Source organism: Lotus japonicus, chromosome 2 (genome assembly GCF_012489685.1).
Source record: "Lotus japonicus ecotype B-129 chromosome 2, LjGifu_v1.2".
In the NCBI taxonomy this organism is placed as follows: domain Eukaryota; kingdom Viridiplantae; phylum Streptophyta; class Magnoliopsida; order Fabales; family Fabaceae; genus Lotus; species Lotus japonicus.
The window spans coordinates 90,584,797-90,598,205 of NC_080042.1; the positions used below are offsets into that span (position 1 = coordinate 90,584,797).

Genomic DNA, 13,409 nt, shown 5'->3' on the forward strand with positions numbered 1-13,409 from the left:
TTATTTTTATCACAATCCTCGAAACAGTGACTGTCTAGCCTCTACCAATAGGCAACTCTGACTCCAGAAATCAGAGAGTGTACAAACAATTTGTCCAAACCAACATAATGAGTATAAAAATGAGTAGTCCAACTAAAATATGAAGACAACACTGTCATGAACTCTGGACTTCTGATTCTGAGCCACACATTCTGAAATCCACATTAGGTTCCTGATCTCCTGTTTCCCTAACCTCATATACTCGAAGAACACAGCATACTGAAACTGTTGCTCAAACACCAAGCAAAGCCTCTTCGCCTCCTCCTCATAGAATGCCTTGTCAGGCATCTGACTCTCTCCATATGATAACTTGGCAAAAATAGACTGATAGGGAGGGTATTTTTCCATAACAGCATAAACCTGATCAACGTCCTCACAGACAGCAAGTTCCTCATGACCATAGGGGTAAAGCAAACCAAAGTTAGGGTGGAAATGGAAGTTTCCTTCCTCTTTGACGCTATAGAACTAGGAAAAGATTTGAGGTAAAACCCTCTGTGTGATCTGAACTTACAGTAAATAGAAAAATGGGCATCCCAAAGGTTCCTCTATTCATGTAACTTTACAGCTTTCTTCTCTTGGAAGGGAGAGCTGCACTGTTCAACATAGGTTTTGTTTATAAACTTCGGGGTGAAAACAGAGCTGCTGATAATTATTGTGATCGAGTAGCTGTTAGTAGTTATGTCAACAACTGCCTTGTAACAGATTCAGTTAGTTAGTTATTACTGCCAGCACTCAGTGCTATTTCTGTCGTGTCTTACTAACTTCAGTTAGACTCTTAGACTCACCTCTCTCTATGTATAAGTGTCAGTCCTTGTACCTTGTCTTGTAAGCATTGAACATCACTTTCATTTAATCTCAAAATTATTCTTACTGTTTTCTTACAGTTATAAATAAGATACAAAAGTAACATAGTAGAAACATTGTTGATGTTTTTGTTAGATTGTCAATCCTGGCGAGATCCTGGGATCCCAGTTCCCCTCCCATCCCGGCCAAGTACTGGGACGACCACCCCCATCCCAACCCACTTCGCCGGACACTGGGATCAAGGCCAAAATTTTGGCCTTTCCCTTGCAATCCGGCGGGATAGTGAAGGTTCCAGTTTTCCGAACGTTGGGGATGGTTTTTAGGGGTATTTCTGGGTTTCACAGCGGAAAAAACCCTAGATGTTTGATTGAGCTCGACCCTCGTCTCCTCAGTCCTCACATCCCTCTCTTTGACCCCTCTCCTTGCCACTCTCTCAAGCGTGTGAACCGGCCAGCAACCACTACGACAGGACCTCTGTCTTTTTGCATCTCCTCTGTTCTGTTTTCTTTCTTCCTTGCTTTGTTCCTTCATCCTCTGTTCTCTTCCAGACATGGCTTCCTCCTCTGACTTTTATTTAGTTAAGTTTCATGTATCTTCTTGTTTTTTAGTTGTATGACTTTTGTTGAAGACTTTTAATTCTTTTGCTGGTTTGCTACTATGAAAGTATGCATATGTTATGAACTTCAAGTAATATTTATCATTGATTTAGTATGTATATAAATTATACATAATATAGACAAGAACTCACTATCCCGGCCATCCCGCTATCCCATTTTTGGGGCCGGCCTCTACGTGTTGGGATCTAGTATTGACAATATAGGTTTGTTAGTTTCATAGAGCTGGGGTCAGCTGCTTAAGTCTTGTCCCCCGTATCTAGGGATGGTGGCCTTGAGAGAGTGTGGTGGAGACTGGAGAATGAAAATGGGGATGTTGTGGTGTTTTGAAGAAGGAAACCAAATATCGGATCGAGTCATTGGGAATCCAATGCGGCGGAGAATCAGAAGTCTTGTCCCCCATACTTTTTTAAGATGTACTTTATACTTATGAAGGCAGATAATAAAAATATTATCTTGTCCAAATAGACTCCTAGTACTGGTTCATTGATGAGATCTAGGCACCATGATGCACAGACCTAAAATAGATCATCAGTTATTATGAGAGTGAACAAGAGTTGAGGACTAGAGATTCCAAGAGTTTGGTGCTCAAATAAAGGAAGTTGTCAAATATGAACAGAACTATAGAAGTACAGTGGTCAGGTAGGTAGGAACTAGGAACGAAGGAGCTTTATTTAACGTTATGCTTGCGTGATTTTGTTAAACCTTGAATGTTTTCATTTTGTTGGTGCTACTAAGAGGGCTTTACAGTAAAGTTTACTATGCAAAGGCATACTTAAACATGACTTTGGCCAGCTTAAGTGACTTAGTGAAACCTTGAATATTTGATGCTATTAAAATGGCTTACTAGTTTGGGGTGGTGCTGGTGTAGTGCGGCTGTTGTGAATGCAGAATGACAGGTGGCTGTGGTGGAGTTGGGGTATTAGTGGTATCCAAGGTTTTCCATTGTGAGGATCCGTTCAGGTATGTTACATGAATGTTTTAGGCTGTTAGGAACTATAATACATGTTGGTTGAAACTAAGGCAGATCTCAATCTATGTGATGACAAGATTGAGATGGAGGCCTTTGGTGGTGCAACTGTCTAGTGTAATTGCTTAGCACTCATGCCTTCTGTTCTGTCTATATTCTATGTTATACAATAACAATACTAAATTTCTATTATTGAGCATTATGTATGTGATTTAGAGTATGAAATTGATCTCTTTTCTTTTCCAACACTATATGGAATTTGCCTTGGACCCAGAGGAGAATCGGGACTGCTGCAGAAACAGGGAATTAAGTGATGAGACCAGTAAAGTTTGCATTGCATGACTGAGGCAATATATGAAGTGATGAGACCACTTGCTTTTGTTTTTTTGCTTTTCCTTTTTATGTGTTGTTTATTGATGATGGACCATATGTAGCAGAGGTCATGCTTAACATTCACCATTACCTTTCTGCATTCATGGTTCAAGGAAGTGAACAAAACTCATTGAAAAAGTACATTGCACTTATGGAAAAATAAATCAATTTTTTACCATAATTCTTAGCACTGTGGACAGCATTCTTTTTTTTTTTTTGCTAATGTGGAGGGCTTAAAGCCCGAACAGCATACGTTCTAGTCTTTCAAAGGAAGTCTTATTGATAATTATCACGAAGCACATTAATTTGATGAGGAATCATTTTGCTTTTGCTTATCTTACTAATAATCTCAGGCAACAGTCAACAATAGGGAAAGTAGAACAATAATTTCTCAAAGAGTAGTATCGTATTGAATCAACAATATCACCCACCTTCGGAGTTATTCTCTTCATTTTTTTGTACTATTTATCTATCACCTGAATTTTTTTAGCAAGTCTAAGAACATCATCTTTAAATCACTGGTTCCATATGCTTTTCTTCTTTAAGGGAAATCATCCCTAGGTGTGAGGGGTCATGTTTTAAACCAGACACGCTTGTATCTCATGCATCTTTTTCTTCCAACAACAACAATCAAACAAATGGGAACTCTGATATTCCCTGCAATTTTGTGGGACGGCTACTTTGACAAAAAAGGCCACAATAAGTTAGGTAGGGTGCCCAATCGTTTGAACAAGTCAGCTGAACAATATCACAAAACAAGGAAGAATATAACCGAAGTTTTACTACAATTCTTTTACTCATTACAAAAACAACCTTCTTTCACTTCATCTCAAACTATGGGTGAACATGGCCGGGTAGATCCAATGAATCCGTCCAATCCAATCCGATCCAATAGAAAAAATGCGGGTTGGATCGGATAATCGGGTTAATCGGATGGATTTTACTACAACCTAACCAAGTTCGGATCGGATTTCGGATTCAGTTCAAATTCATCCAACCCAACCCAGAATCCATACATATAATAATTTTTTTTTATAATTTTACTCATACTTGGAGTGCTAGTGTCGGAGTGATGACTTTTTGAAACTTTGAGACTTAAGTATTTGTAGTTATTTGTCATATTTGAACTTAGAGATTTGTTCGTAGTTATTTGTTACATGTTTATATATATTATTTGGCATGTTGGAGACATCTAAGTTCTAGGTGTCATGACATGACATTTAGTGTTGTTTTTCACTTTTTAGTTATTATTCATGTTAGATTGTTTCATGTCATTTGGTAATGAAGTTTTATGTTTTCATGATATTTGACTGTATGTATTTTATGTGGTATTATTTCATGCTATTTGGTATGACTTTTTGTGTCATTTTCATGCTATTTAGTATTATAACATATTTAGTATTTTTTATAATTTTTCTGAATTTATAATAATATTTGCAAGATTTTTTAATATTTCAGATATATTGTTATTTTAATATAGTGACCCAATCAATCCATCCAACTCAATCCGAACTTCGTCGGGTTGGTTCGGATCGGGTCTGAAGAAGAAATTCGTGAAATCCAACTCAACCCAACCCAGATAATTTTGATCGGTTCAGATTTTATTTTAACCAAAACTCATCAAACCCAACCCATGTACACCCCTATCTCAAAACCGTGGAATGAGACCCAAAGTCATGTTCAAACAGAACTCGAGTATAATTTTGCCATGCATGTTGTTTGTGGATGGAACATTGTTTACAAACCCAAAACAGATATGTAGATGCTCTATGGTCACCATTGCATAGATATTTAGGAGCAATTTTTCTGCTGAAGTCATATGAATATATTCATCTATTATAATATATTAAATTGAAGTGTGAAATGTAATGTTTCCCCTTATACTTTACTTCAGTCACATCACATATCTAAATGTAACTTCCAGTATAATTATACTATGAGCATTGAAAATAATTACAAAATTATCATTATTATTAATATTGATAAGCTTAATATTATATTTTATCTCAACAATATTACAAAGTAATTATATGATCATGCATTGCGCACATTTTTATAATGTATTTAATCTGGAAATTTGATGTGAAGCTCCCACATAAAAAAATCATTCTCATTTCATATCACAAGAGCACTCTCATCTTTTTCTTTTCCAACTTTCAAATGATCTTTTTCAGTAATATTTTCAATTTCATCAACACCCAAGACATGAGCCTCAAGATATAACCGAATGAATCTAGTTTAATCTCATCTTTAGAGTTTGTAGTGTCTATTTGCAAGAGTTATTAAGTTTAGGGCGGTTTCAAATGCATTTTTCCCAAACTTTTTTTATCAACGTCCTTATAAGAACTTGTAGAGCCACATATTTCTAGTAAAACTATCAACCCTTTTCTTGCAAGTTTGGTATTGCACGATAATTTTTGTCGTGTGATATTGGTGTGGCAAATTAATGAAGTCACAATAATAGTAACCTGCATCATCCATAGTCATTGAATTTGATAATGGAACGGTATCAAAATGGAAAAGGAATAATGGCGGTAGTTGCGAAATGATGAAAACCAACATTATAAGGGAGATTGATATGAAACAACATTCAATTTTTCTGAATGCTGGCAATATCACACATTATAATTCAGCAATTCCAACCACACTTGATTTTATTTATTTTCCATACATATAATCCTCATTCATGCACAGTACATGCCTTATAATCATCTTCTCTCTCTCATGATATGTACAATACAATTGAGATAGGCTTGTCCTTATTGTTTGTGTGAGTGTGTGCAAGCCAGGCCATTCTGTGACACATAGTAATAGTGATTGAATAAAAGCATATAGCAGTGGTCTTGGAACCATGATTTTCCCCACCCCCATTCTGCATCTGTAAGCAAGAGAAGAACACCATATATAAAAAACAGTCAAACTTATTTGTTGACCATCTTGGGCTTGCTGATGTTTCAGAGTCAAAGGTTCCACTCCACCTTGTCTTCCCATCACTATTACCTAAGCTCAACAATACTTCTATAAACAAACACACTCAAGAAAAATCACCCTGTACTCATTTATTTATTTAAACATAAGTATGTTGTGTAATTAATATTATCATACCCTTGGGCCGTTGGCCCTCCCAATTATCAAAAAAAAAAAAGAAATTATCATACCCTATATACTAGCTCAACAATACTTCTATAAACAAACACACTCAAGAAAAATCACCCTGTACTCATTTATTTATTTAAACATAAGTATGTTGTGTAATTAATATTATCATACCCTTGGGCCGTTGGCCCTCCCAATTATCAAAAAAACAAAAAGAAATTATCATACCCTATATACTAGCTAGCCCTGTGACACATGTCATGTAACACTAAGTGCATGTTAACAATGACGCATCTAGAAACTTTAATTTGTGGGGTTATAACATATATAAATAAATATCCCTAAAGAACTAAAAAAACTCTCACATAATTACATTAGATTTATATCAATCAACATTAAACTTTCTAAATTGTCTTAATACATGATTAGTGTCACCTCATGTGATCCCGGTGTCTCGAAAAATTAGTATCCTGACTATAGATGTGGAGATATATTGTGAAAATTACATTGAAGTTAAATTCATGGTGGAAACACATCATAAAAGCTAAAAAAGTTTATGTTCTTGGTGATTTTAGCTCACCATAATTCTACTCCAATCTAAACATGCCCTTATACTACTACTATGTATATTCTATTGTGAGTGGGTGGCAAGTTAGGATAGAGTAGGAGCGTCTTCCTCCTTCCTTTATATAAAATCTTTGAGACTGCAACTGCAAGTGGTCCAGCCTTTCACACGTGAACACGCTCCTCCCTTGCTATTTTATTCACGTGTCTTATCATACTTCCTTCAATTCTGTTCTTACCCTTCTAATTCTGGCCCATCAAACCCCTCCTTCATCATTTTTTTCCCACAACTCTGCATAAATATCATCACCATAATCTTTTAGCCACAAAGGCCACTACACATACATATGTAGTATTGCAATCCATATTCCATAGCTAAAATTAACCTTTATATTATGATATTAATTCAAATTGGGGTTGAAACTTACTATATGGTTAAAACTTTAAAATGTATCCATGTGCTTGCAGTGTATGAAATTGATGAACATGCTTGCAACCTGATGAAGATAATTTCATATTCACTATTTATTTTGGTGAGACAAGCAGTGTGATTCTTATCTGGCAGTCAATGACTGTAAAAGATGCATATTCCATCTGTTTTAATGGCAACCCAGGTTTTGGATCTTGTGTCATTTACATTAATTTAACTCTTAACATTAACTAGTTAGTTATTAACCTGCTACTTGTATTAAGAAATTTATTAGGGCCATGACTTGTAGCTAGTCTCTCTTTTATTATAAAAAAGATTTACTGTGTTACTCTGCTCATCCCTGTTGCTGCAAAATAAATTCCAAATCAACAGGTTTTATACAATTAAGAAAATGCTTTCAGCCAAATGTTTATACTAATTTGGAAAGACTTAATAACAAATTGGCAAGTCAAGTGTATTCATTTTTTTCCCACTCTAAAATCAAATACGTGTTTGGATACATGATGAAAACTATGATGAAATCCAAATCACGGTAAACAACCACAAAAACTAATAAATATTCGGCCTCACTGGTTTTCCATATTATATTCAAATATGCACTGAAATTTGCCAGAGGAAACAAGAGAGATAGCAAGAAATTTCCGGTGGCTAACTAGATTACTGTATTCACAGTGATCTTAGATATACATTGATAACAAAGCGACAAAAAGGTTAATTACATGGAAAGAACAAAGGTACAAAAAGCATAATAGTGATATATGACTGTAATGGCACGCAGGAAGAGTTAATGCTAGCAGAGCTACATACATGTTGTGTTCATTTTACACTGATTCTGAGATTTATCAAAATGGGGGAAGAAAAGGAAATAGATAAGCAATGTTTTTATGACACAGATCTATTAGTTTGGTCATGCTTGTTGTCTTGGCTATAAAGTGAAATTGATTCAATTGCTCATATTTGAATGCTGATAATTAAATATGGACATTTATTAAGGGGATAATTTAGCACCCAGTGATGTTTGAAACATAAAAGGAGATACAGAGAGAGCCAAGAAAACAAGTGAGACCATTGATAATAATGTTTGGATTATAAATTTGGCAACTTTGGGTGACATATTAGGCCAAGGAGTTTATATTTTATGAAAAAAATCTTCTAAAACTAACGTATTCCTTGGAATTTAATTTAAATGATATCATGACTTTACTAATTTATTAAAATTCAATGATAGGTACACTCTTGTGCATCTTAAAATCACGCTTGCTTTAATTTTTTTCCCTCGTTAATTCTTTGCACACTCTTGTGCGGATATTCTTCTAATAAATTGTACTTTTAGTATGCTCCATTATGGGGTAGGATTCATCTTTAGTCTCATCTTAATTGCAGATTGATATAAACAATCAGAATAGGTAGCAATAGCAGCAACCCACTAAGTCCATAGATCAAATATAGGTTGAGTTTGAGTATATATGGATGCACTTGTGTTAAATATATGATAGGAAAAATTTTATCGTTCATTAGAATCACATCTCACTTTAATAGAATTGTCTCAACAAAAGATACCTATGACTTACAAAAATAAAAATATATGTAACTGCACATAATTAGGGGAAAATGGGGAATATATACTAAATAGTAAATACCATATCAAATGTTAAATTAAGAAACAAAAGATGGCAAGTTCAAAAAAAAAAAAGAAACAAAAGATGACTTGACTAAGAAACTATTATATTCTTGATTTCCTTGCTTTTTCTAAGCACACAATTTAACAAAAAGAAATTGACATTACCAAAATTAAGGTAGACTATGATGAACACAAAGACCAAATGAAACACTTTGCCATCACACGAGACAAAAGTGACCATACTACAGCTGTACTAAACTCACTGTAGGGAAAACCCAAAAGTGGTGTGGCATACACCTAGGTTTTAAATTGCATTCTTTGCAACCACAATTGCAACCGTAATATTGAGGGATTCACACTCCTACTATATAGTAATCACAATTCTGTTACCACATTAACTCGCATTTGTCCGTAATTCTATAGAACAAATAGTTAAATACAATATATTAAAACCCTACTTGTACCATATAGCACTGCCCCATGGTCTTAATATTGTGGACTCTGGAATCTCCCAACATTTGGAGAGATTTCATAATGGCCTAAGCTACAAAGCCCACAACACTCTACTCTCTCATTACACACAGTTGAAAAGCCTGTAACTGCTAATTAACTTCCCTCTATATATCATCTCCTTATTTTGGCGGCACCAAAACCGCCACTTCCCACTAACTCATATCCACTCACCACTTCTACTTCCTCGTATCCATTCTCTCTCTCTCTCTAGATTTCATAGTATTTAGTAGTGGTTTGTTCCACGACAACATAAGTTGTAAACTTTGAGAGAGATTTTGCTCAAAACTCAATGGGGGGCTCTGGCAATTCTTTTTCTTTGTCCAGTCTCATGTGTGAAGAAGTTGAAGCTACCTTCTTTGAAGATGAAGAAAACACTTGCATTGACTCAATTGAAAACCCATGTTTCGTTTTGGAGGATGATGATGATGAGGAATATATTGAGTACTTGTTCAGACAAGAAACGGGGCTTGGGATTGGATCCCAGATTCATTTCTTGTCTTGTGATGATGATCACTCAGAAAGATGCTGGATGATGAGTGCTCGTTTGGATGCCATTGATTGGATTTTCAATGTTAGTTTTTCATCACCTACCTAAACTAATCAATTTTAAACGTAATTTACTAGTTTTGGTTGTTCTGATATTGGAAGTTTTTGTTGCTGATTGATTCAGACACAAGCCAGATTTGGATTCTGTGTTCAGACAGCTTATTTATCAGTCACTTATTTTGATCGGTTTCTTTCCAAGAGAAGCATTGATGTAAGCTTTCAATTTGTTTCTTAAACTCAACCTTATTGCATGTTTAGATACGCGGTGTAAAACTGCAGTGGACAGAAGCAAGTTTTGTGCTGCCACCGTGATTTTGGCTTTATCGCGTATCCAGTCAAAAACTTAGAATCAGTATAGTTCTAATGATTTCTTTCAGATTTTGTTTATTTTACTATCTTTTTTCTCTTGTTTTTGTTTCTGGAATGATACAGGAATCAAAACCTTGGGCTATTCAATTGTTATCAGTGGCATGTTTATCACTGGCTGCAAAGATGGAAGAGCAAAGGGTGCCTCCTCTGTCTGAATATCCAATACAAGGATATTGTTTTGAGAACAAAGTTATTAAGAACATGGAGCTTCTGATTTTGAGTACCTTGGAATGGAGAATGGGATTAGCAACTCCTTTTGCTTATTTGCATTACTTTGTTAGCAAGTTCTTCCCTGGATCCAGACCAGAAACAATAATCACAAAAGCCACAGAACACATTGTGACCATGGTCAGAGGTAATTTTTTTATTGGCAATGCAATTCTCTCATCAAAGAACAATATCAAAATTATATATAAAAGTGATTTTTTTTCTGTGCAGATGTTAATTTGATGGACCAAAGGCCATCTATAATTGCCTCTGCTTCCATATTGGCTGCTTTTGATGCTACATTAACAAAAAAGGCTATTGATCTTCGCATTAGCCTAATCTCATCATGGGGAAATATAGAAAGTGTGAGTTTATTTAGCAGTGAATAGACAAGTATTTGTTTTCCCTTCAAATCTTATCTTATTATGTAGATAGTGCATGTTTGGGACCTTTCTGCAATTGATTCTGAAGTTGAAGAAACTTATGCGAGTAGCTTTTGGATTTCAGAATTGATTTGATTGAAAGAGAAACTCATCCAAACTTGCTAATAGAGGATTGAAAGAAAATAACAGTACAGAGTTTAATGATGCTTCCTTTTTAATATGCAACAGGAACATGTATTTTCCTGTTACAATCTTATACAGGAAAAGACTAGAGACAAAGTTAAGACACCTTCCTCAACTTTATTGTCAAGCTCCACGTGTGTTCTTGAGAACCAATCTAATACTTCAACAGGAATTAAGAGAAAGCTTTGTTATGAGGACAGTGAAAATTGTTCTGAACCAAAGCTACTTCGGCCTTAGTTTTGCACCTCGCAAGAGTTTGTCTTCTCTATAGAATGAAGAAAAATATTTATTGGTGTTTGTTTACTGATTGGATTATAGGATCTTTTTTTCCACTGAAAAATTGTTATGGTTAGTTTATAGGCCTAATGAGTGTCATCCACCATTTTTGTGGAATTATTTGGTATTCTTGATTGAGGTTTTGTTTCTGAATACCCAACTTCCTAGAGTGACAACCAAGAAGATAGAGAAAAAGAACGAGTAAATAAATAACAAGTGGTTTAGCTACACCTTAAAGTAAGTGTGAAGGTGAGTTAAAGTTCACAAGCATTGAGAATGAGGTGAAATGAAAGATGTTACATGTGTGAAAGCTATTGAAGACTATTTCTCCAAAGCCATAGTGCTTGCTTTCTTCAACTGCTCCTACTATACATTTCTACTTTTTCAACTGCATTTCCTTCTTTCACTTTTTTTTTTTTGCTGTGATGGGAATTATTTGTTGAAATATGTATACAATAATAGCAATAGCAATTTATACCCATTGATGGGAGCTTGGGATGCTTTCTATGTATTGGGAAAGGCTTCAATGGAGAATGGGGAAGTGGTCTTGTTTGATTTGATGTATCTTTGCAGCATTTGGGTTGGGGCATTGATAAAGCTTGTAAAAGTTGAATGTGATATTTGATTATTTTGTGTTTGCTTGGGACATTGGAGGAGGTTCTTTTCAGGAGGAAATAAACCCTCCATTAACTATTATAGCAAATTTGGATTCACGTTCTAATATTTCAAAATCAATTCTGGTCCCACAAAAGCTTTTAGGGGTAGCTTAACTCAGAATTATTTCTCATTTCAACCTAAAAATCTACAGTGTAGCAAAACATGCACTTAGTTGTATGTGATATAGTGATATTAGAGCCCTAAAAATGGTGTAAGATTGGGGTATTAGACTGGTATGGTGCTGTGGCAGAGGCAGTACTTCCAAAAGTAATAATCAATTTGATGATGAAAGGTTGAAAAAAATAAAACAAGAAGTGGATAACTTTAAGGAGATGATGTAATAAAGCTTATGTTGCATAAGCTTTGGTTACACCCATTTCAGAATAAAAGTAGAGGTTATTAGGTGTTTTATATTATTTTTTAAAAGTAAGTGGTGTGATAATGTAATAATGTAATAAGTCTTGAACAAATAACATTCTTGTACTCTATTACAGACATTATTATGTTTACATATACAGAGTTTTCTTTTCTTTAATCAGAACTTCAGGTTCAAAGAGAATCGACATCTGGTTAAATTAGAAAAGGGAAAATGGACCATAGAGTGATAGAGACTTCTGCAAGTCTAACAGGAATAGAGACTGACAATAACAATACATCCTATTATAGCCTATACCCCAAAAGAAGAATCCTATAGTATAAATTTTTTGTTCGTTTATATGAAAATATCATATTTTGTTAAATTGAAACCAGTGTATATTTTCCTTTCATAGAATATCATAGATTGTATGTTTATCATTATGGTTTGAACTTGAAAGTTAATGACTAACTTCAAGGATTTGAAACAAATAGTTAAAAAACAATTACCAGAAAAAACCAAGCAACTATAATGGACAATTTTTTTGGTGAAATATATGACTGCTAAATATGAGACGTCAAACAAGAGTAATTCTTGCCAAGATATGCTTGTGACATCCTTCTATACAATGACAAATCAAATAAACGTTCTTCTTGGTTGCTATTAGGAGACACATTTGGCTGAGACAGCTAAAACTGGCTCCTACAATATGTATATATGTAGTCTTTACCCTCTAGCCATGCATCTAGCCCTCTTTGTCCTGATTCAGACAGCATCACATATTGTTATACAGTCAAATTTCAGCAAACTCTGAATTTAAGTATCACATGGCATGTTTGGATCAGCTTCTTCCATAATTGATTTTGGCATTAGAATCAATTATGGAAGGATTTATATTTTATAAGCATGCTAGTCTTCATCATGGAATCATGGGTGAACTGCACTCTTCACCAATGTTATGTGCCTAATTAGCAGCTCTGTGATTAATTATTTAAGTCCAATATGTGATGACTGATGAGTGTAATAGTATACTTGTTTGTCAAAGGTATATCTTGAAGCTTATCCCATGCAAAGCATGTTTGAATTACTTATTTTTCTTAGTCAATGTTAACACACGCATGAACTACTCACGGAAGTTTCTCTCCAAAATTGATTTTAGTTCTAGAATCAATAGTAAAAAGATTTCCAAAGTCCAAACAGGTGGCAGTGAACCTCTGCACTCTTCAGTGTGGTTACCAATTATTGAGCTATCAGCCTATCACTGATCATGTGAATTGTGCTACCTCAGAGATCTCATGTGTCAGTTCTCTTGGTGCAATCTGACCTTATCTGCAATTTTAACAGCAAGAGATTTAATTTAAGCAACAAAATTGCAGGGGCTAAAAGAATCTCCATCACTGGTTTCAGTCT

General features: G+C 34.8%; 2 protein-coding genes across 2 annotated transcripts; one reads left to right on the plus strand and one right to left on the minus strand.

The window, feature by feature from the left end:
* Positions 1–49: 49 nt before the first annotated feature.
* On the minus strand, positions 50–456 carry LOC130740912 (probable V-type proton ATPase subunit d). Its single transcript, XM_057593631.1, has one exon. It carries the CDS (start codon positions 385–387, stop codon positions 133–135), a length of 255 nt encoding a protein of 84 aa, XP_057449614.1. The 5' UTR covers positions 388–456; the 3' UTR covers positions 50–132.
* Positions 457–9,002: 8,546 nt separating this feature from the next.
* On the plus strand, positions 9,003–11,633 carry LOC130740915 (cyclin-D5-1-like). Its single transcript, XM_057593635.1, has 5 exons — positions 9,003–9,594; positions 9,694–9,780; positions 10,002–10,293; positions 10,377–10,510; positions 10,757–11,633. Exons 1-5 carry the CDS (start codon positions 9,313–9,315, stop codon positions 10,946–10,948), a joined length of 987 nt encoding a protein of 328 aa, XP_057449618.1. The 5' UTR covers positions 9,003–9,312; the 3' UTR covers positions 10,949–11,633.
* Positions 11,634–13,409: the final 1,776 nt, after the last annotated feature.

What these genes read in the sequence shown, in the direction of transcription:
- LOC130740915 (XM_057593635.1), top strand. Translation starts at nt 9,313, where the DNA reads ATGGGGGGCTCTGGCAATTCTTTTTCTTTGTCCAGTCTCATGTGTGAA. An exon ending in CCATTGATTGGATTTTCAAT is followed by an intron (nt 9,595 to 9,693) that starts GTTAGTTTTTCA and finishes TGATTGATTCAG; the next exon opens with ACACAAGCCAGATTTGGATT. An exon ending in TTTCCAAGAGAAGCATTGAT is followed by an intron (nt 9,781 to 10,001) that starts GTAAGCTTTCAA and finishes GGAATGATACAG; the next exon opens with GAATCAAAACCTTGGGCTAT.
- LOC130740912 (XM_057593631.1), bottom strand. Translation starts at nt 387, where the DNA reads ATGGAAAAATACCCTCCCTATCAGTCTATTTTTGCCAAGTTATCATAT.